The 23468-nt window shown below is 43.1% G+C and overlaps 1 protein-coding gene across 4 annotated transcripts; it reads left to right on the plus strand.

Annotated features, from left to right (window-relative positions):
• The first annotated feature begins 610 nt into the window (after window positions 1-610).
• On the plus strand, window positions 611-15989 carry LOC134490824 (myoD family inhibitor-like). 4 transcript variants are annotated; one of them, XR_010067251.1, is made up of 5 exons: window positions 611-762; window positions 2690-3002; window positions 9004-9125; window positions 9692-9928; window positions 14772-15989. XR_010067251.1 is itself a non-coding variant. In XM_063294122.1 (4 exons), exons 2-4 carry the CDS (start codon window positions 2903-2905, stop codon window positions 15038-15040), a joined length of 606 nt encoding a protein of 201 aa, XP_063150192.1. In that variant the 5' UTR covers window positions 611-762; window positions 2690-2902; the 3' UTR covers window positions 15041-15989. The 4 variants fall into 4 exon arrangements, 2 of the variants coding, with proteins under 2 accessions (XP_063150192.1, XP_063150193.1); XR_010067252.1 differs by lacking the exon at window positions 9004-9125 and adding an exon at window positions 10082-11997; XM_063294122.1 differs by lacking the exon at window positions 9004-9125.
• The last annotated feature ends 7479 nt before the right edge of the window (window positions 15990-23468 follow it).

Raw genomic sequence — 23468 nt, forward strand, 5'->3', positions numbered from 1 at the left:
TCCTCAGTTGAGGCTGTGACACCCTGTACCCTGAGGAAGGTGCCATCTTATTGGCAGTGCCCAAGTAGGGTTCAGCTGCCAATCCTGTTGGCTCTGGTTTGTTACATGACAGGAAAGATTAGAAGTGTGGTGAGAAACTCCATCATGCCAAGTGTCTTGGGCATGCCCTGGGATTTCAGTTTGGACTAAAGGTATGATAGAAAGACAGCTAACAAAACAATAAAAAGACAGAATGGTCTGAATGTGATATGGGGCAAGAAACCTTGAGAAGAAAGCACAATCTCCCTACTTCATACAGTGAGGTCATGCAAAAGAATTAATCAGCCTTGGGGCAACAAATGCTCATTTTGGAAAAAGGTGCAGCTACCAATAACATGAAGGAATATACATCTTGGTGATTTCAGGAGGAGCAGTTTCCAGTCTGGTGGAATTTTGCAGAGATAAAATGGGTTTGTATAAACTGAACCTCTCCCGCCCACTCCCTGGACCTCTGCCCAGCCCAATACGAAGGCAGGGGGATGGGAGTGGCTACTTTATATGATCTGATATTTGTTTTCCCTCCCCAACTACCATGCTGAGCTACAATCAGGATGTGATGACGACAGAGAAGTTGGAGCATCAGCCAGACCGTGATGGACCAAGCAGACTGAGCGGAGCCTATCCTAAACAGCAAGTGTGCGCAGCTTGCAAATCAGGGAGCCTGGTCAGAGTGTCCTGGAATTCTGAAGAGAACCCACAGCCTTGAACTGCTTGCCTTAACAGGTACATCAGGATCTCACTGGGACAGAGACTGGGGGTGGGGGGGTGTATGTGTGTATATACACACACACATGCAATATCTGTTGCCCATTTTTAAAAATTCTGCATCCTGCCCTTTATAATGCAAAGTTCCCTCTGAGGCTATTTAAAAAGAAGTGTTCTGGCCTTTTTATATTTTGATATAAATTGGAAAGTTTGCATGTTGTAGTGGCACAGATGTATGCATTTCTGTTTCATGTGTTTGCTGAGAAGTTTTTACCTAATGTTTATGGAGGTTTCCCCTTTAAAAGATACCTACTGTAACAGGATGTGTGATATGCCACTACAGGCTAGGAGAAGGGCCTTTAAGTTCAGTCTTTGATAAATTAGGAGCCCTTCTGTGTTTTTTCCTGTTTGTTTCCTTTTGCTTTTACTCTTGCAAATATCCTCCTAAAGTTAGGGATTTGCTTCTAAGCGGCCCCAAGTCTGTCTGAATACAGTCAATGAGAATCCACAAACTTGTAAATTTGAACTGAAGGCAGCGACTGACTGGTCAACATAATCCCCGCCCTCACCGACTTGGTGGATCTCAACTCTCCTAATTCCATTCCTTCTAGTTTGGGGAACTAGGGTTGTAGTGAGCAACAGCTGAGTACTATGGATGAGCCAGCCTCAAGGCAAAAGAGGAGGATGCATTTCTTCTCATTTTATACATTAGGATTAAACTGATGTTGAATTTCTGAGATGCTTTAGACATACAGTTTAACAACTTTTATTCTACTGTATACAGTAATTAACCATTTTACATCTTATAGTTTACAGACTGCATTTTATCACTTAGATAGCTTAGTAGTGCTACAACAATTTTACTTATAGAATTAAGAGCTGAAATGTTTTACATCATTATGTTTGTAGTAGTAAGTTTAATTTACTGTTGAGATGTCTGTAATCCTTGCATCTACAGGGTTATGTCATTGTATACTAGTCTTTGATCGAAATAATAATTCTTTGTTTGTTTCCTATATTGCAAAATGTGTCAAGGTACTGTAGAGATGAAATGGCTAATTGGGACACAGCATTTAGCAAGCAACAGTTGCTTTACATTTAACTTGGCTGCATCAGAAAGAGAGGGGCTCTTTCATTGCCTGAAGACAAACTATTTTAAAGTTGGTCTTTCAAAAACAAAGCTACAAGGTAAAGGTAGAAATATTGATCCTGCAGGACCTGCAAATATGGGGCCTAAACCAATAAAAAATAAACACTTTCAAGAAACAAGCAGTTCAGGGGAAAGTTAAACATGATGGGCTCCTCTAGGTAGAGACACTTAACTTTACTCTGCTGAGTCCCTCTGAATTCACTGGATTTCTAAATGAAAACAGTAAGCAAACATTTAGCACAGATGCTTTTCCGATCTCCATAATACTGTAGAAGATGCTGGCACTGAAGTTCTGCCTGTCAGACATCTGTTCTTAAGGCTTAGGAAGGTAAAAGTGATGGCAGAACAGATGGCCTGGCTCCGCCTGGCACCCTCCGCCCCAGCTTGCTAAAACTATGTGGTTCTCCCTGCCCAAAGCCCAGAGGTCCAGCCCGCTCCATGCTTTTCTTCCTGCTGTTTTGCTTCCTCCTGTTATTTTAGCCCCAGTGGGGTGGGAGGTTAATGGACCTGTTGTTTCCTGTCCCCCCCACCCGCCCCCCAGGGCTTTGAACTGACAGGGCTGGTTAGGAGCATGGGGAAAGCTCAGGAAACAGCGGCAGCCTCACCTTGGAGACCCTTGCTCCTTTCATCTGCACCAGGTCCAGCTCCCAGCTGCACGTGTACCAACTGAACTTATAGTCCGATTGGACGGATATGTAGGTCACGCGTCTGAGGCCAGCAGGGAGCTCCTTTGTAGGTTGCAGTCTAAATTACCACTGGATGGTTGTATAAATGCATAATCTTTTCTGATCTCAGGTCAGACCTGGATTTTTGGTCAGAAAAAGGGAAAGCACGCCTTTGTTTCCTCTGCCCCCCACTTCTTTCAGGAGCAATTGATCTCCCCTGCAGTGAAGCAGACTCTTTTTGCAAGGAGGAGAATGTCACGTTGTGACCCATTCCCGGTATGGCTCAGAGCTAGAATGTAATGCAACACGTTCTTCTCTTCTACTCCACATTTTTAGTTCCCAGATGTCAGCCATCAACTCACATGTATTGGATGGGACCAGTGGAACAAATGCAGAACCTACAAGGGACACAGTGGATGCTGCTCAAGTCACTCCCGATTCAGGTGAGTGATCTAGAAACCCTAAGCAGTTTACAGTCTTCTGGATTGCATAGAAACCTTCTGGATTGCCTGGGCTTTATCTTTTATCTTTCTCTTTATCTATCATCTTCTTCACAGGCAAATATTTAATACTCTTTTGTAGAAAAATGTTATTGTTAAAACGTTAAAGCCAGTTTGATATAATGGTTAAGGCACCAGGCTAGAAACCAAGAGACCGAGAGTTCTAGTCTCGCCTTAGGCACGAAGCCAGCTGGTGACCTTGGGCCGGTCACTTTCTCTCAGCCCTAGGAAGAAGGCGGCAGTGGCAAACCACTTCTGAAATCTTGCCAAGAAAACTGCAGGGACTTGTCCAGGCAGTTGCCAGGAGTCAAGATTGACTTGAAGGCACCAAAAAAAAAAAAAAAAGTGACTCACTGTAGGGGGAGCTTTTCAGTTGGCATAGCTGTGCAAGTAGATTGGTGATGCTCTAGATGGAGGGCTATCACGCAAAGCCCCTGCCCCAAAAAGGCTGGCCTGGCACCATGATCTTTTTGGCACCAAGTAAAGACTTCTGTATTTCTCTGGACATTTTGACAACCATGCTAGTATTTTTAAAACTTAAGGTTTTACTTGCTACTTCTGTTACTGGACGTTTATGTTGTATTTATCGCCATTATTAGTAACATTCCTGACTTTTATATTATTGTGCTGTTCTCTGGGTTGTTCTTCCTATTGTTAAAATGTACATATATATATATATAAAAGATAAAGACTCCCTTGAGTTGAATTCATATGCCAATAATATGGAAGTAGTTGGCCACTGTCTTCTTTGAGGCTGTTTTTTTTTTCAACTTAACTATCAATTCCAGGATTGGTCTCCCATTCAAATAGTAACCAGATCTAACCCTGCTTAGCTTTATCTGAGATTGGCTAAGGTTGGCTACGGACAGCTACCTGGTCCGTGTGTGTTCAAATTGACCTGTATGCCACACAGAGAACTATGTTATCAGGTGGTCTAGAAGCACAGTAGATCAGTAGGTAGATATTGAGAGATAAATTCATGGACTAAATTAGCAGTGCTGTCCTGATATATTGGATTAAAACTCACATAATCCTCAGTGAACATGGGTGTTCTAAGAGGAACTGATTTCTCGAGGAACAGTTTTGTTGCTGTATAGAACATCAGAGTTGGTATCAGGCTGGTCTGACATATCAGTCCACTAAGGCACTACATTATTTTGTCCCAAAGTCCCATTGATACGAACATAACAGTCCCAAGAGCACAGCAGTTCCAGTTCCCAGTTCAATCACTTTGTGTCTGTTTGTTGATAAATAGAAGATGGGTACCATTTTTAGGCAACCAACATATTTTGGACAGGCTGCATGTGACACATATCTTAGCATAAGAGTGGGGAAGCTATGGGCCTCTGAGGGTGCTAAACTATAGTTCCCAGCACCCTTGACAATGGGTGTTCTACACCTGAAGGATCATATTTTCCCTACCAGTAGCTCAGCAGTCTAGGAGCAATGTAACCCCCTTGTGTGAAAATGCTTCAGGATGAGTTGTACTTTTCAAATTAGATGGTAGGATGGTCAAGTTGGCTGGGATGTCAAGTAGAGGTGAACATCCATCTCTAAAGGTGAAAGTCTAAGTTGTACCTTCCTCTCATTCAATAACAAAACAAATCACCCAGTTGTACATCTTGGTCCACTGTCCCCCATAAGCCAGATTGGGTTGTCCCTCGCACAAAAGATTTGCACGTGGCTGGCATTAGTTGGCTTTGCTTCAGAGGGCATGACTTCCTGACAGGCTTTGTTCCTGGTAGGTTCCCGGAAAGGAAGCGCTGCTGCATAAAGATATGATCCATGCTGGGCCTCAGGGCAGAGGCATATAGTACCTGGACAAACAAGGACTTCCAAATGCCAATTTGCAAAGTCAGAAACAGCAGGACTGGGGACATTACATCATCTTTTTCTTCTGGTGTATTTCCATTGTCAGAGCCCAGTCTGAAGAAATACAGGTGAAATTCACCTAAAAAAACTGGGTGATATGGAAGGGCTGAAAACTGACAAGCAAATGTCAGTTTCCCACCCCGTTATTAGAGGTTCTGGAACCTCATCTTGGCCTCAGAAGTTACCAGTCTTCTCTCACAATATCCAGCGCGTCTCTGCTAAAATGGGAGGAATCGTTATAGAATGTCAGACACAGGAGGTTTGTCGGAAAAAAAGGTGATGAGGCAGAGATAGGCCAAAAAAGCGTACGCATTCATTTGGTACAGATTCAGTTAGTGTGACATGGTTTCCAAGTGAAAAACAGCTGCAGAATATCTGGAAGAGGAGCCACAGTAGAATCAAAGGCTTAACTCCTGTCTTTCTTTCTCTTTCATGGGAGGCAATTTGAATCAGAACAGTTTAAATCTTTGTCCTGGCATGGTGCTAGTCCAGGGGTCACTCCCCTCTCTTCTGGTTGTCTTTCAAAATTATTATTAATTGCATGATTAAGCATCAATTTTGCTTTGGCCTGGTTTAGCTGCAATTAACTGAACTATTCCCTCCATCATATTTTTTTATTTATTTCAGAGTCCCTTACTTTCTGTAGAATTGAAAACCAAGAGGATTGTATTCACTGACTAAACTATGCTAGAGAAATACAATAGTCCTACTAAGGGTTAGCAACAGCTTGAGATACATCTCAGCACTGTTGGGTTGTGCTGATAGTAGGGTTGTGTCAGTCCCTTGAGGTAGGCCAGGCCAGGAAACACTTGCCACAAGGCATACTGGAACTCTACCTTATTGTTGCAAGGTATAACAACAGAATCTTGACAGCCTGACAGAGCTTCTCTCTTCCTCCTGTTATACAATCAAGGTAGGGCAATCCTGAGTTTCTTTCTCATCCCCTCTTCTCTTTCAGAGAACACCCTTGCATTCCTTCTTCACGATTATTTCCATATGCTTCTATAGGTTGTGTGAGCACAACTCCTAGTGTTATTGCTCTGGAGAAAATGCATATACTTTCTACTGAGAGATTGAGCCCTGTCCCCACTGGCACCTTAGCACAGCTCAGGCATGATGCAGCAACACCAGTTCTCTGCCTTGTTTTCATCATCTTCCCTTCATTTCATTCCCAGCCCATAAGTGAGGCTGCTTTCAGTCATCATTAGCTGTAAAAGTAGTGTTTTCCCCTTAAGCTGATGCTATCTCACCACATTGTCAAGGTGTATAAAATCCATAATGCTTTGCCAACCATTGTCTTGACTATGAATTCGGGTGGTCAGTAGTGGGTGTGATCAGAGGAGTGTTGTGCATGCCCATCCCCCTCTGGGAATTACCCAACCTCTACCTCAGCCATTTCTCTCCCATGCTTTGGCCTGGCCATTTGCATTTCATTCCCCGAGTCCCTTCATGACTGTCACCTCTCCCTTTCTCTGTTTTTGATGCTACTCCTCTTCAGGCTTCCATCAAGGGAGAGAGGAGAACAGATCTCCATCTTTTCATTTAGGGAAGAAGAGGGAATGAGTTTGTGTTTATTTGCCAGCTTCCTTGTGTTGCTCAGTTTTAGTCACTGAGTCTTGGCCCAGAGGCTAGTCAGTTTCAGTTCTCCTGCCGTGCAAGACCTCTTCATGGCATCTTGGCCTCCCACAGCTGCCTTGGTATCTTTCCATATGTTTCTTTATTTCATATTATTTTTACTTGAGAGATGCCCAAAAGAGCACTATGTCATGCGCTGCCTACTACTGAGTAAAACACAGACACTAATTCAGGGAAGATCAGGTTCTGGTTTATTTCAGCATAGTGCATAGCTAGAAAAAGCTGAGAGTGAAGGGAGCGCGCCGGTACGGGGTTTAAATAGCCCGCGCCAGTCAGCGCCCCCCCCCCTTGGGTTGTGTCATCCCCCCAAGTCCTGTGTGCTTCGTTGCTGGTAGGTGAGGGGTCGCGGGGCCCCTGCTGGTGCCCCGGGCTTCTCTCATAATCGTTTTCTTCCTCCGGCCGGTGATTGCTTTCAGCTGGGCGATATCCTTTGCGTTCCTGCTGACAGCTTCAGGTGTGCCTCGTGATCTGCCCTGTCTTTGTCGCTCTTTCTTCCCCCTTTGTGTTCTCTTGACTGGTTTTTCCGGCCGGGGTCGTTCCCTTCTCCTCGGGGTCTGTGTCTGTTGTTGTGCGTCGCTTTGCTTATCTTTTAATCCCTTGCTCTTGTTTCCGTGGTATTGTTATGTGTGCCGTTGTGCTGATGCATTCAGCTCAACGGTGCTCATGACACACTAGGAGGAGACAAACCAACTGCCCAGAGTTGCTGGGAATCAGGCAGCACATAAATTTAAATTATTATGGTTGATCACACAGTCAGCCAGGTGTTTAGACTGGATTTGTTATTTTTGCTCACCTATCAAGTCCTTCCCAAAGACCTGGGATAGGCAGACATTGTTGTTTAATAATATTAAAGGTATCGTCACAGGATGTAAGCTGTTCCAAGTAAAGCTGCCTTTTGCAATTGACTGATGGTGATTTTGTCAATGCCGATTGTGTTCAAGCAGTGCTCCAGGTGTTTTGAAAATGCACCCAAGGCGCCTATTACTATTGGTACTACCTTCGCTTTCTTTTGCCATAGTCATTCTACTTCTATTTGCAGGTCTTTCTTGCATAATCAAAAAAACACCATCAGTGTTCTCCATTAGTAGTCACTTGGGAAAGACACATGAAAGACAAGATAGGAGTTTGACAATGGGGGCAACAAATTGTATGCCTGCATTGTTTGTGCCATCTCAATGATGGGCTGGTTGCAGTTGAACTCAGTGATGAGGAAAGGGTTGTCATCCTCAGGAATGGGACAAATCCTAAGGAGGCAGCTCTAGCCGTTCATGCCAGAAGGCAGTGAACAAGCACCTGCTTTGTAGGCAAGAAGTCTCAGATTCAGTCTTTGGCATCTCCCATTGAAAAAGAACGAGGGACCAGGTTATACAAAGGATGCTTTGTCACACTGTGACATAGCCTCCACTGGCTATGTGGTACTCCACAAGCCTCCACTGTTGTGTGTTTCTGTGTCTGTTGCCGTCTTTGCTATGTAATACACCTCCAGTCCAAAAACAAAACCCATCGCACTGTGACATGCTTCCATGTAGAAAACTGAACTGTGTCAGATTAATCCAGACTTCCTTACCTAGCATTTTCTAGATGTTGCCAGAGCTCATATCCTATCATCCCTTCTCAACAGAGAAGACTGTTACATAAACCAAAAGAAGCTTTAGTAACTGTTGTTATACTTTATGATGCATAGGTAGCAATTGTACTAGCTGTTTTAAGAAAATGCTGTTTTGGTTATATTTGTAAATAAGCAGGAAATCATTAACACAAGCTTCCCTTCCCCCATTTTCTAAGAGTATCTTTTAGTGCAGGTTTAAAAGCAAATATTTCATGATCCAATATAACTCATGCTAGAAAGAGGGAAAACCTTTCCTTTCCTTTCCTTTCCTTTCCTTTCCATTCCATTCCATTCCATTCCATTCCATTATTTGCCAGTGGTGGGTCATGCCACCTCAGGCTTCTGGGGGTGGGGGAGAATTGGGGAAAATGCATTTTATATGGAAATAATACAATAAGTGGTAAGGTTCAAAGTCATGTCTCTAACGTATCCAAGATTAAATTGCAAAGCTGCAGTGTTTCCAGAGCACTTTTTATGATTGCTTGTGGTATCTTATAATAAAAAGCCACCTAAATAATGCTGAGACCTAATCACATGATCTAACATACACAATAAATGTTTCCTCTCCCACAGTCTTCCCTAAATGGTTCTTCCTCTCTTAAATTATGTATCTTCCAGAGCTTTGAAATCAGGTATAGTGCACATGCAGTATAATTCTGTAGATACCTTTTCAGAAATAAGTCCCACTTAATTCCCTGGGATTTACTTCTTGGTAAGTGTATATACAAGACTGCAGCATAGATATTATTGAACTCTGCCTCTGCTCAAATAAAGTCACACTCACACATCTGTATGGAAGAATTGACAAACGGCTGTTCCTGCTTTCAGCTGTCAGAGCATCAAGAAGCAGTAGAAATATCTCTTTCTCTGAAAACCAGATTTGTTTGCCAAAGGAGTGCCACTCCAGTGAAGATTTGGTCCTTCTTCCTTTCACCCAGCTAGTGAGAATGGTATGGACTAAGAGCAGAAAAGGAGTGCATCAGTAGTGTGAGCTAATAAGCAGGACCCTAAATAGACATCTTGGTTTTATTAGGCTGTTGTAATGGTCTGTAATCCACTGTGATAGTCAGTTATTTATAGAGATCTGTACATATTGATCCAAGCTTGGGTACAGAAGTTTCTACTTTGGATCTGCAGCAGTCTTTCCAAGTTCTCTTCTCCAGCCACTATTTATGCTACTTTTTTATGAATGCCTGTATAGGGCATCAATGGGCAAATGTGTTTGGGGATGAGGGGGCCTTATGGGAGTTGTAATTCTAAGCACCCATAGCAGATAAAAAATTATTATCATGGCACCTCAACTAGCAGGTGACATTAATTAAAACAATTAACTTTTCTTTAAAAATATGAATGGCAACTTTGATCAGGGTGGTGGAAATAGAGTTTGGAACCAGTGCTTGGAAGAAAGTAGTATATTTTTTCCCATCCCCGAAGTCCTCTGAAAGTTACTCTTAACTACAGAAGGGAAATTGCTGCTTGAGCTAAACCTCTATCCTTCTTTTTAATTTTGTTGCAGAGCTTCCTCCTTCCACTGCCACCAGTACAACCTGCTTATCTTCCCAGCAGGGGAAGGTTCCTCTCTGCCCTGTCTCCTCTAGCAATGGCTGTGGGCCCCCTCAGGCTTCTCTGAAGCAGCAGCAGCCCCAGGCCTCAAAGAAGCAGCGCATAAGCTCCACCTCCTCCGTCTGCACCATCAGCAGTCAGAAGAGCTGCAAGTCAACGGCTTCTCAGATTCAGGAGGTGGCCGGGGATGGTGAGTTCGCAGAGGGAGGGTCCGGTAGGGAGGCTGCTGAAGAATGAGGAATAGTGGGTAATGGGGAAGAAACAGCTGCCAAGGAGTGACATGTCATTTCTGGGTCAAGGCTGCCAAAGAGTGACATGTGGTTTCTGGTTTTTGGCTTCTTAGAAGCCAAAATGGGAAGTCTGTCCCATAGGATCCCACTTTCATCTGGAAAGTGATGAGAGAGCAGGACAAAACAACTTCAGGTGAACTTCAGAAGCTTCTCATTCAGGAGCTCTGATAACTTTTTCAAGGGCAAGAGGATACTCCAGCAGAGGACTGAGGGGCAACTGTGAGGGAGGTCAGCAGCTTCAAAGTAGGAGGTGTGACTGAGCGATCAAAGTTCCGCCCTTTTTAATGTGTACTTTAAGCATCATGTTCATGTAAAACAGGGCAAGGTTTTTATCACCCAGTTATACACTCCCCACCCCAAAAGGACCTTTAAATCTGTCTTCTTCCACAGAAATAGGTGCATGGCTTTATACAGAGCCCTCTCCTAATTAGGAAGGACAGTTTCTCACCCAAAACATATCACAGAAGACAGCCCTACAATTAGGCAGGGTGAGGCAGATGCCTGAGATGGCAAAGAACAGGTAGATCTGTATGGGCTGCCTGAACTCACTTTGCACTCTCTGAAAGCTCAGGTGCAGGAGAAGGCATTAAAACCTGGTACCATCTTGAAATCAGATTCAACAGCAGCTTGATCTCTCCATGGTAGCTAGTCATGGTGGCTGCATGTTATTCTCAGTAACAACATGGAAGGCTTTTCGGTACCAATTCCTGGAAAACAGCTGGAGGATGAGAGAAGGATGATTCCCTTCTAAGTTGCCTGAGGGATTCATGGAGGTCCTTGGTAAGCCATCGTAGCAACTGGCCATGGAGGAGTGGTGTGGAGATTCCATCTTGTCTTGGCTCATGGTGGGAAACATTTTGGACCAGCCTTGCCATATCAGCATTCTCCATCCTTGGGTATACTGCTTAAAATCCGAAATGTGCATTTTATAATCATTTGGAAAAGCTCCAAGGCCAGTATCAGAAACGATTAACCGGGGGGCATAAAACAGGAAAAGGAAAGCTTCACAAGGAGGTTTGGTTCCATTCTGCCCACTGTTTCATAACAGCACTAACAGGCAAAGAGCCCTTTAAACCCCTCCTGCCTTGGAGCTACCTGATCTAGGCTGCAAATATCTGGATGATCACCAGATGACAGCTACAAGGCTTAGGGTTCTTTGTATCTCTTTGCTCTTTCCTGTGATTGTGTGATTTTTGCAGCCTGGATCTCCAGGATGACTAGCAAAACTGGCTTCCTTTACTGAGGGTAGAGAAAAAGCTCTTAAATTGTTACTCAGCTGACAGTGAGAAGGGATGGGGTTAAAGAATACTGTGTACTATCAGCACAAGGGAGCATTTAAGGGTGCAGTTGTTCCACTTGTGGGCTTAAGTGGTGCCATTCCAACTGGGTTGTGCCACGTGACTGCCCTGAATATGTAGAATGGCTCTTACCTATCCTCCCCTTTATGCTTAATGAACTTAAGTGCCAAAGACCAGACATTCCTAATGGTTTTTGGCCAGAGATGCAAAAATAGAGACAGGCATAAACTAAAAAGAGGATTCAGAACGTGTCCCTTAGCTGCAATATAGGGTGGCTTTCTCCTTAGGGCTCATGAGAAAGAAGAGATGTGCAGACAGACAGATCAGAACCTTGATTCCACAGTTGCTCTTTCCTTGTCCCATGTGTTTGAAATGGGCCTCCCTTTTTTCATTTATTTTTATGGGGAGGAGAGAGAGGGAGGGAGGGAGAGAACCAAATGTGGGCTGCAGAAATCCAGGGAGCAGCAAAGAGACACTGAATGCTCTAATTCTTTGCTCCCATCTTATGATTGTCTGGATTTTTGTAACCTAGTGCTGATGGTCCTAACAAAACTGGCCCAGGAATGGGGTTTAGGTTTCATGACATCAAAGGTGCCAACCAGCTCAGTCATTGTTGGCTTCAACTTAGCATGCAAAGCAAGTATCTTCAGATGTTGACTTTGCCAAGAAAGGTACGCCTGAATTGAATTATAAGGTATAAGGATGTTGCCAAATTCACCCCACTGCTGTGGAAGTGTGACCTCTGTCTTCTCCTCCCTCATATTCCTTTCCACAGAGCTGTGTGCCACCAATCCTCTTAGCCTGTTTCTTCTTTTGCTGTTTTTCTGACACCCTGCCTGTTCTTTCTGGGCCCTGCTCTTTCTGCTCCCCTCTGCCTGCCTGTAGCTCAAAGCTTCTGGGGCTGCATTCGGACCCCTCTAGCTGCTGCTGCAGCTGCAGGCTTGGAGGACCAGCCCTGGTGTTCTGCTACCAGACTGGTGACTGTCTGGAACTTGCCTTAGAAGTGTCTGACCTGCACTATCATTGATTAACCTGGCTGCCATGGAGGCTTCCTACTAACTGCCTTTCTTCTGGGATCATCATGGCAGGTGAGCAAAGTCTAACATTGATTTCAAGTCGGAGTTCTGTATATTCTTGTCCCTATGGACTCAGAATATTGCCATATCTTGGAATAGAAGGACAGAATACTGTGGCCAGATAGATACTAATTCTGTTGTACTTCCTGGGCAGGGATGTATAGCCCGAAGCCCAATTCTGAAACATTTTTGAGATGGGAAGCTTGAAAACTCTGGGGTAAGCCCTAAAATAGGCACATCATAGTTTAAAAACACAGGCAACCCACAAAACTCAACACAAAGCCAGAACTGATGTTCCCCATCCAGTAAGAATACCTCAGGAAGACCTATTAGGAGTCCCCTCTCTCTCTGAACTGAGGTGACATGGACAAGATGACAGGCCTTCTCTGGTGGACCCACACTTTGGAATGCCTTACCTCCAGAGGTTGGCAAAGCTTCATCCCTCATAGTTTAAAAAAAAAGTTTTATTTCACTGGATTTTCAACCTAGCTAAGTTTAGTTTTATTAGCTTCCAAACTGGGGGAGGTTTGACTTACTTTTATTGGCTTATCATTATTGTGCTCTTTACAATTTTGATTTACTTTATTTTGCACTTTAAGATGTAACCTGCCCAGAGTTCTTTGTGCTGGGAGGGCTATCAAAACAGATAGATAGATAGATAGATAGATAGATAGATAGATAGATAGATAGATAGATAGATAGATAATGATAGATCAATAAATCAATCAAATCCTGGCCCCACACTTTGCAGCCTTTAGTCCCTCCCCCTTAAGCACAACCCTTAGTCACCAACAAGGTCCCTCCTGGATGATTGTGAGGCTGAGATTTGCTTGGGCCTCCAGGTGATGAAAAGTAGTTTCTCCTGGCATCCTTTCCATTATCCTTTTCCTTGGAGTTGCCTAGGTGCATGGACTTCAGTTCCCAGAATTCCCTAGCCACCATGACTATTCTTGAGCATTTTGGGAAGTTAAATTCCACAGTTCCCCCTGCTGGCTGAGGAATTCTGGGAGTTGAAGTCCACACATTTGATTTGCAAAATCCAGTAGGAGAGAGATGGGAATCCTCTGTACCTGCAAGTCACTCCTGCCTAGATGGCTAATTCTATGGGTTGCTGGGAGCCGTGATTCAACATCCAGAGATCCCTGTTCTCCAGACTTCTTCTACTCCCAGCATTACTGTTGATCTTGCATAATTTATTTAGGGAAGGAAAATCCAAGTGGGTCTACCTTCGGGCTGTTTTTACCTTTCTTCTAATCCGTTTCTTTGCAGAAAATGTAATAAAACATGTTTCTCTGTCAAGTTCCATCCTACGTTCCATCCTAACCTATTTTGCTGGATAGTAAGGGAATAAAATTTTCCAAGATCATATTAAGCTTATTGCAAAAATGTAGCTTTTTTTTTGTAGATAAGAATCACAAGGAATACTTTATAATATGCCTATTTATATGTGGAGGCTCTTGAGCCAAAGAGCAAGCATGGTAAAATTGGCTTGGACTTTACGTAGTTATGAAATTCATAATTATATATAATTGACATGGACAATTAGCATACCCTTATAAATCGTGGGAAAAAATTTCTCTGTTCACATGTAAAGGAAATTTTTAATGTAACTCATCTTTACATGAGGTACAGATTATATGTGTCTGAGGTGGATGTGCAAAATATCACATATATTTTGATATTGCCAAATATTAGAAAATGTGAATGCAATTATGAGATGCATCTGGTTTTATGGTCTATTTGGATATGTAAAGAATCAGCGATTTTGATCAGGAAATGATAATTAATTAGCTAATACTCATCAATATTGCAGGTAATCATTAATGGGAAAAAAAGTTATGTCAGTGAAAGAATGGATTGTTAGTATCTGAAAACCAGTATTCATATTGCAATTCACAGACATTTTAGAATTTGATAGGGGAGACAGGGAACAATTATTTTATTTCAAAATGCTGTATTGGACTATAGTTTGGACTATTACAATAAAGAACAAGATAAAACTCATCATTTGTTTCTAACATTGTTCTGTATAAAGCTATAAGACATACAAATTGTCAACTGAATCTATATAGATATACAATGACATCATCATCCCTGAAGAGGATAAAGGAGAACCTTATTTTCTGACAGGCGAACATACAGATTTTCATTTGCCCTATCTATGCAGGGCCCCCCCCCCTTCGACATGGTCCAGCAGAAGAACAGTTTGCGGACATGATACACTGGTGGACTAGAAAAGATTTTTGAGTTTTCTTTTTCTTAGCAAGAGCAACAGGAGGAGGGAGTAATCACAGTGTGGAAATCTATGGGTGATTGGACAGTAATCTTCTCAAATTTTCCTAATCTCTTTTTCTCTCCTTTTCCTCCAGACTGTTGTGCCCTCTGTGCCCTGGCCTGCCTCTTTTGTGAGTTCATGACCTTCTGCTCCCTCCTCCTGGAATGTGGGGCCTGCGGGGGCTGCCTAGAGGCTTGCTGCAGTGGGCAAGGAGGGGAGCCGCTATCCGAAAGCTGCTGTGGCGAGGGGGGTGGTGGGAATTGCCCCTGTGGGTTAGGCTGTGGGATGCTGCAAGATTGCTGTGGGTCCTCTGACTGCCTTGAGATCTGCCTGGAATGCTGTTCTATCTGTTTCCCAGCCTAAATGCCATGTTCCTTTAACTTATGCAGTGGCAGGCTACCAAGGTGCCTCTCTGTCCCTCCAAGAATTCCTTCCATGGCTTCAGAGTAAAAAGGTGGATGCTTTGAACTTCTTTTGCTAAGGCCTCATACCTTGTGAGGCCCTTGGAGTTCATCCCTCTTTTTGGAAACATCACACTACATTTGGAGATCCACTAGATGGCAGCAAAGAGGTATAGACACCTCTAACAAGCATCATCTAGGAGGTATCTGGAGTTTTGTAACTCAGGAATGGTACCGAAACTGATGAAATGCCTCCCTGATTGCCCACACACCTAACAAACAGTTGGATATTATTATTCAGACAAATGAAGCACATTTAAAACAGTTTCATTCTTCCATACCCAGACCATCATCAAAAGGATACATTTATGCTGTGGATGTGTTAAAATTCTCCTTGAATCCTGAAATATTGTCAAATTGAGGTGTTAGTTTTTCTTCTTTTGAGGGTGGGGTGGGGGAGCTATTGGTGATGTCTTTTCCATGATGGTCTGAGGGATGTCCCCATAAGATGAGGCAACAGATGGGGTTTCTCCCTCTTCTTCTCCCCCTCCCTCTTTTAAAAATGTGATTGTTCCATTGATTTTGCAATGATGTCATTGAATGGACTGAAGCTGGAAGGTTCTGCTGCTATTACTGCAGAGGTCTCAGAGCCAAGGAGATTCCTCTAATGTGACGGGATGGTGTGTGCCTTCATTTCAAGCACATATTCTCCAACTCAGTGTCTCCAGATGCGTTGAACTACAACTTCCAGGATCAAGTAGAGCGCTTGACATTTGGGAAGGCTGAGCTAGACGTACTCCAGTTGCTAATCCCATAGCTCCACTTGTGTGTTTTTCTAATTGCCTGAGAATATATTACTATTTTGATCAGAATGACTGTAAAATAAATTAAAGGAATGAAATGAGAGAATCCAGCTTTCGCTGTTTAAATTTTGGGTTTCCATTTTCTCTCACCTTCCACAGCATATACGTGGCTTGTTCTTAACTTCCTGGGCTATCATCATACCTATGGATATTCCTTATATATGCTCCTCAACTTTATGCAAATGGCTTGGTCCTAAAATTAGGCAGGATGGAAACTACCTCCCTTAGGCAAGTGATTTGGAAAATGATGGACACAGTAGTTATTCTATTTTTCTGTGACTGCTTTTTATCCCTGGGAATTCCTGAATCAGGTGCGTAGCTTTGAGTATCAGATCCAGCAACTTGTCAGGGGTGATGGTGAAATTTATTGTATTGCCGCAGGTAGCAAAATATTTTGAGCCGGACAAGATCAAGCTTTTTAAGAATAAATTTCCAGTTCTTCCTTTGATACCAAAGCTGTAATAATAGTCTGATTAAGGAACTTAGGAGCATATGATGCTTATATCATATAAATTGGTCTTGCCTAGGACCTTTTTATTTGTTTTCTGATTCTACTTAATATTCCATTTCTTCCTTATGCCTTAAATTCATCTTTCATTTCAATCCCTGAGTTGTCTAAACCCTTTGCCTAGCCCACAGATTGTCCCACCAATGAAGGACCATATTGTCATATTGTGATATTATTGTAAATATTGTGGAATTTAAGAGAGATGCAAGAAATCACAGATGGGTTCTTGCTACATATTTATTGTACTTCAGTATCTCCTACTAACAATAGTTCTGAGGATTGTGTTTACAAAATATTAAGACATGAAATGCAAACATAGAAAAATACCAAACAAGCCAAGATGGACTACACGTCTCAATATTCCCACCCAAGCATGGCATACTGGTTGGGGAAGACTGAATTGGAATACTTAAATTAGGTTTATTATAAGAGGCTAGGATACCTAGATTTGAACAATCTGGCAATCAACTAGGGTACCAGACTGGGGGATGTTGTGTCAAGACATCAGCCTTAGTTTCTTGGCTTTGTGGTGCTTAAGCCAACAGAAGACAGCCTTAATGTGGTCTTAAAGTGGCTGATTTTTAATCAGCTTAAACATGTTATATATTCTCCAGAAACACAACAATTAATAGCTTTTCCTCCTTTGCTTGCAGAAAAGCTATAGGAGGAAGGGATGCAACTGGGTGGGAGAATATAAGTTACTTGATGGGAGGAGAAAATGGTGCCCTTGGTTTCCACATATAACAGCTTGCAGGACAGGCTAATTCAGTGGGCACTTCCAACAGAGGAGAACAACAGAGGGGCGTTGGGGGCATGGCTGGGTAACTGCTGCTGCTCCTTCCCCATCTTCTCTCTCATACACGTCAGCATCTGTTCACTCTGCCAAATGACCAGACCAGACCTGGCTGAGCACATTCTTTGCATACAAAGGATCCTGGGCTCAGTGTGGCGCTCTCCATGCAGGGAAAGGTACCAGATGGTGAGTGGAGCCAAGGCTTCCAGTGGGTGGGATTATTTATTTATTTATTTATTTATTTATTAATTAATTAATTAATTAATTAAGGTGAGTGGAGCCAAGGCTTCCAGTGGGTGGGATTATTTATTTATTTATTTATTTATTTGATTTGATTTGATTTGTCCCTGCCCATCTCCTCCCATCGGGGGACTCTGGGCGGTTTACAGTAATCAATTAAAACAACAACAATAAAATCCACAATATAAAATTACAATAAAAAATAATATAAATAAGAATAAAAAATAAAAAAGTCCAAGTGGCAAAAGAATCTAAAGCAGTCCAAGTGTGGGAGGAGTGATCTATAGCAGCCATCCCCATGTAGATCTATTCCCCTCTCCACCCCAAGCGAGGCGGCAGAACCAGGTCTTCAGACTCCTCTGAAAGGCCAGGAGTGATGGGGCCAATCTCACCTCCCGGGGCAGCATGTTCCATAGGGCGGGTGCCACTGCAAAGAAGGCCCACTTCCTGGACCCTGCCAACTGAAGTTGTCTTAGAGACAGGGTCCACAACATGCCCTCTCTGCACGATCGGGTGGGATGGGCTGATGTAATGGGGAAGAAGTGGTCCCTCAGGTAACCTGGCCCCATGCCACATAGGGCTTTAAAGGAGATAACCAACACCTTGAATTGGACTCAGAAGCAAACTGGTACTCAATGCAGCTTGCGCAGCAGCGGTGTTACATGTGCCCTTCTGGGGGCACCAAAGACAGCTCATGCGGCTGCATTCTGGACCAGCTGAAGCTTCCGGATACTTTTCAAGGGTAGCCCCATGTAGAGTGCATTGCAGTAGTCTATATGAGAGATAACAAGGGTGTGAGTGACTGTTCAAAGGGCCTCCCGATCCAGGAAAGGGCGTAACTGGTGCACAGTGCGTAGCTGCACAAAGGCTCTCCTGGCCATGGCTGCCACCTGCTCTTCGAGCAGGAGCTGTGAGTCCAGGAGGACCCCCAGATTATGCACTGGGTCTGTCTGGGGCAGTGCAACCCCATCCAAAACAAGAGATGTTAATGTCCCAGATACGGAAGAACCATTAACCCACAGCCACTCCGTCTTACCAGGGTTCAGTTGAAGCCTGTTGTTCCCCATCCAGACCCCCACAGCCCCCAGACACTCAGAGAGGGCAGTCACGGCATCACTTACTTCACCTGGGATGAAGATATACAATTGAGTATCATCAGCATACTGATGATACCTCATCCCATGGTGACGGATGATCTCACCCAGTGGTTTCATGTAGATGTTGAAAAGGAGTGGAGAGAGTACCGAACCCTGCAGCACCCCACAAAATAGGGACCTCTCGCTCCCTATCACCATCGACTGGGACCAGCCCTGGAGTAAGGAGATGAACCAGTGCAAGACCACGCCGCCCACCCCCAACTCCCTGAGCCGCCCCAAAAGGTATCGAAAGCCGCTGAGAGATCAAGGAGAGCAAGGATGGATGCACTGCCACCATCCTGCTCCCGCCAGAGATCATCCATAAGTGTGACCAATGCCGTTTCTGTCCCATAACCGGGCCTGAAAGCTGACTGAAAGGGGTCCAGATAATCCGTTTCCTCCAGGACCCTCTGGAGCTGCAAAACCACCACTTTCTCAACCACCTTTCCCATTAGGTTGATGGAGCTGCAGAACCCCCCTTTCCCATTTTCTTGCTTCCATTCTTCCTCTTGTCACATCCATGGATCCCCTTCCTGCAACACATGGGCACATACCCCCCCCCCCCCGTGATATTTGTAGGAGCACTTAGATCTGTTGAGGGTTCAATTTGATCTGAGGCAGTTTCCTGTATTCTTAGTAGAGGATGCTCTTTGTTCTTTAATTGTATATTGGAAAAGATACACATTTCAGGGGGTAATTTATGTTATGTCTTATGGTATCCCATTGATCTTTAATAGTGGAAACAGCCTTATCTACACATACAAGTCTGAAATAGATTTACTGGCCAAACAGCACAGAGAATTCAAGAGAATGCCCCATGCTATAAAAATAAGTCTTTTGACTAAAGATGATGTAGCCAAGTTGAGTTTTCTTGATTTACAGTATGTCTCCTGTCAAACAGGCCCAGGTGTGGTTTACAGTCTATCAACCCAATCTTTCTCCTGTTGGTGGCTGGCAATACCGTTGGTGTCAACTTCAGGCCTGGGATGCTGCTGCCTCCTGCTGCAGGGCTAAATGAATGGCATCCTGATGAGATCACAAGATATGTGGAGCACTTTTAAGGCCCGAAATGCCCAGAGTGGGGGATCTTTGGTCCCTGGTATGTGATCCTGGTTCTCTTCATTCTTGTCCAGCCCATTGGCTGGGATAATGGAAATGGGGAACTAACTGTATCTGGATTAGGGGCCAAGCTTCCCTACCTACCTCTGTCCTGTGGTGGAAAAAGTGCTTCCGGTTTGACAAAGTTCAAATGCCTAAACGAATCTACCTTGTTCCAGTTCTGCACTGCAGTAAACCGATAACCAAGTAGAGCAATCAGACAAAAATACAGATGGTTACCCCGGATGGCCCTTGTCTGATCCTACAACTTATTTGGGTTTCTTCTCAGCAGTGTCCTCTCTAGGTGGATTAAGACAAGCAACCCACCTTCAGACCATGGTCTATTTGGCTGTGAACTGTGGGTTTTGTAGTACTCATCATTTGAAGGGCACCCGCTTGGGGAAATATGGATTAAGGAATTATTGGGCAGCAGCCTGACCTGCTCGCCTGAGAATAATTCCCACAGAGCCTAGGCCATCTAATGGGAGATGGGGGAAATATGTATAGGATTGTGTGGTTTTCTAATTGGTCACCTGCTTTTTAATCCACAACCAAACAGCCCTGTGTGGCAAATATGTGTCTTGGTGCTTGGCATAATACCTGTATTGTATCTCTCTGCTCTGAGAACTTAAGGGAAGGTGCACTGTATATACCATTCTGATAGCTTCAATTCCAAATTTGTACCTCACAAATTTCCCATTTCTGGTTATTGATTTTCCCTTGGAAACTATTTTCAAGCCATTGCATTCCTCCTTTCTTACAGTTTTAATTATACTTTTCTTTCAAGTATTTTAAAAATACTTATTGTTCTCCCTTCCCATTGTTTTTTAATCCTCACAACAAACTTGTCAGGTAGATTTGGCTGAGAAATTGTAGTTAGCTTCAGGTTCCCCAAGTGGTTTCATGACTTGGGAGTGATTTTAATTCCCCCAGTCCTGGCCCTCAATTTCTTACATCACAAAATTTTGCCATGAAATGTTTGTCTGAGTAGGGCTTGGCCAGGAGTATTGCCCTGAGTCAAGCCATCATAAATTATGATTATACATGCTCCCCTCCAAAGGCACATATATTTACTAGCAGCATATTTTCCTCTCCCCTAATAGACTGGGCACGCATTAGATGCAGTCTGGAAGCTGTTTGCAACTGCCTATCTCCTGTCCTGCTAAAATGTGATTATATGATTTTTCTGCCCATGGCAGCAAGAACACTAAAACGTATTAAGGCTAAAAGTCCAGAAAACTCTAATAAAACTACTTTATTGCCTGCCTAAAAGCAAAAAGTGAGGAGGCAGGCAAGTGCACATCTTTGGCCCTGTCCCCACTTGCACTTAACCATGGCACACAGGGCCGCAACTGGGGGGGCACCAAAATGGGCGTGGAATCCATGTTTGCCACTGGTGACAGAGACCCTAGTTGCAGCCCTGATGGCACAATCATTAATTGACAACTGCAATTTCTTCCCTTATACCCACAGCATTGCCTTAATCTTATCTCCAGACCATGAATCAGACAGGCTTAATTAGTTCTTAGCTGAATTGAAGTTAAAGTAGTTCCCCCCTCCCCTTATTTTAACCCTGCCCCAGGGCAGCCTCAGGGTGTGCAAAATCCTGTTTTGTTTTGTCACCTATTATCCTGGCAGGATATCAGATGATTGCAGCGATTGGGCACAGAGGCAAGAGAAGAAGGATACAAACTGGCAATGGGGATTTATTGGATTACGTTACGTGAACACAACAATTGTGTTTTATTAACTCAGATTTGGGGTTAAATGTGTGGTGTCACCCCACCTGCTTAGAATTTAAAGTTACAGCAGTTTGGCTAGTAATAAAATCACATCATTTGATCACTTTTTTATTTTAAAATAGAGAGTGATGATTAATGTTTGATCCAAGCATGCTTTTATACAATCTGAAGACTGTTCCCTGGCTACACACTTAACTAGTTTGCAAAGAGCATTCAAAGCATTATATGTTGCATACCGGTCTCCATCATGCCTTGTGCAATGTTGAAAGAAGGAAGTGGCCTATAATTAAATCCAAAATCTGGCTCACAATCTGAGTCCCCATAATTTTAGCCAAATCACACCCTTTTTATTGATTCAAAAACAGTAACTAAGGCAGTTATCAGATAAAGTTAAGTAACTAGAGTCTTATAGGTACTCATATATAAGGCAACTGGTGTGGTATAGTTGTTAATGACCTAGGTTAGGAGTAAAGGGAAAAAAATGGGTACAAATCCATACAATGATGCAAAAGATATTGTGGACTAACATCATGATGAAACCAGAAGTATTCCTACTGGGTTTTATGGACAAGGAATTATATGGGAAATTAATATTGGATATGGTAATTGCAGCAAGATTACTGTATGCAAAAAGTTGGAAAAGCAATGAAATGCCTACAGTGGAAGACTGGATTATAAATTAACCGAACCTGCAGAAATGGCAAAGCTGACCAGTTTGGTCAGAGGAAAAAAAACAAAGATTTTTTTGAAAGACTGGAAACCTTGTATGGACTTTTTGTTGAAAGAAAAGATTAAATTGATGATTTTGGGATTCAGGGATTAAAAGGGATGAAGAGGATGGGGAAAAGATTAAGATGATAATGACTTGATAGAAGGGCGGAAGGCATAACTGAATGTTGTTGCTTTCATTTCGTTCCTTTTTCTCTTACTTTCTTTTTTTGTTTTGTATATTTTTACCACATTGAAAAATTCTAATAAAAATATATTTTAAAAAATGGGGTATGGAGATCAAAGATCCAGTTCACCTCCAGCACAGAAGCTCACTGGGTGACTTTCAGTCAGTCACTCATACAATGCAGTCTACCTCCAAATTCTAACACAGCAATCTTTCGTCGTCTTCTCTCACACTGTTTTTTAAGACCTGGAACAAGGAAGTGTTCTAAGTGTTCCTGCATTGATGTGTGGTGTTGTTTTGTGACGTCCAGTTGGTCCAAATAAAAGCATCACACAACTATTTCTATTTGGACAATACAAAGGGAACCCCATTTCCTTCCTTGTTTAAGCACATGGCCCTGAGTTGGCCAACTCCAGCACATGCTTAATTGACTATTCTGATCTAGACTAAATTATGGAAATAATTAGACTACCTGATTTCTTGAAGAGAGAGGATGGAATCAGATAATCTAATCCTGGTCTGAAAAGCCTTCTCCACATTTCACAAGCACTGGTTACAATTTTTAATTTCTTATACAGTATTCCAAGGCTGGACTTTGACATTGGAACCTAGACTGCTTTCAGATGAGAGAGCTTGTTTGTTTTCTGCCCATTTACCTTTTGTCATTTGTGAAGTTTTATAGGGCTCCAGATGCTTCTGTCCTCCACTTGGAATCCTCCTGTGTTCCCTGGACATTTTTTGTGTTGTTTCATTTTGCTTCCACAGAAAATCTTTCCATATGAAATAAGCTGCACAGTGCATTTTGACCGGTAACCACAGGGGCTGTTGATACAGCAGCATCCTGGCTGCAGGATGTTGAGAACCACAGAGAGGTATGGAGTGGCAGTTAGCAAAACATTATTTACGCCTGGAACAGGCTTTCAAGATTGATGGAGTCCTTGGTGCTCTCTGAGCTTGGTGGTTTGCCTGCAGATGTTTCATGACCCAACTAAGTAACATCATCAATGTACTGATGATGTTACTGAAGCCAAATTCAGCGGCCTGCTAGAACCACTGAAATGGAGCAGAGCTTATAACACAGCTTAGAAGCTGGCATAGAAAATTATCTTAGATAG

This window comes from Candoia aspera, chromosome 2, assembly GCF_035149785.1.
Source record: "Candoia aspera isolate rCanAsp1 chromosome 2, rCanAsp1.hap2, whole genome shotgun sequence".
In the NCBI taxonomy this organism is placed as follows: Eukaryota; Metazoa; Chordata; class Lepidosauria; order Squamata; family Boidae; genus Candoia; species Candoia aspera.

What these genes read in the sequence shown, in the direction of transcription:
- LOC134490824 (XM_063294122.1), top strand. Translation starts at nt 2,903, where the DNA reads ATGTCAGCCATCAACTCACATGTATTGGATGGGACCAGTGGAACAAAT. An exon ending in TCAAGTCACTCCCGATTCAG is followed by an intron (nt 3,003 to 9,691) that starts GTGAGTGATCTA and finishes ATTTTGTTGCAG; the next exon opens with AGCTTCCTCCTTCCACTGCC. An exon ending in TCAGGAGGTGGCCGGGGATG is followed by an intron (nt 9,929 to 14,771) that starts GTGAGTTCGCAG and finishes CTTTTCCTCCAG; the next exon opens with ACTGTTGTGCCCTCTGTGCC.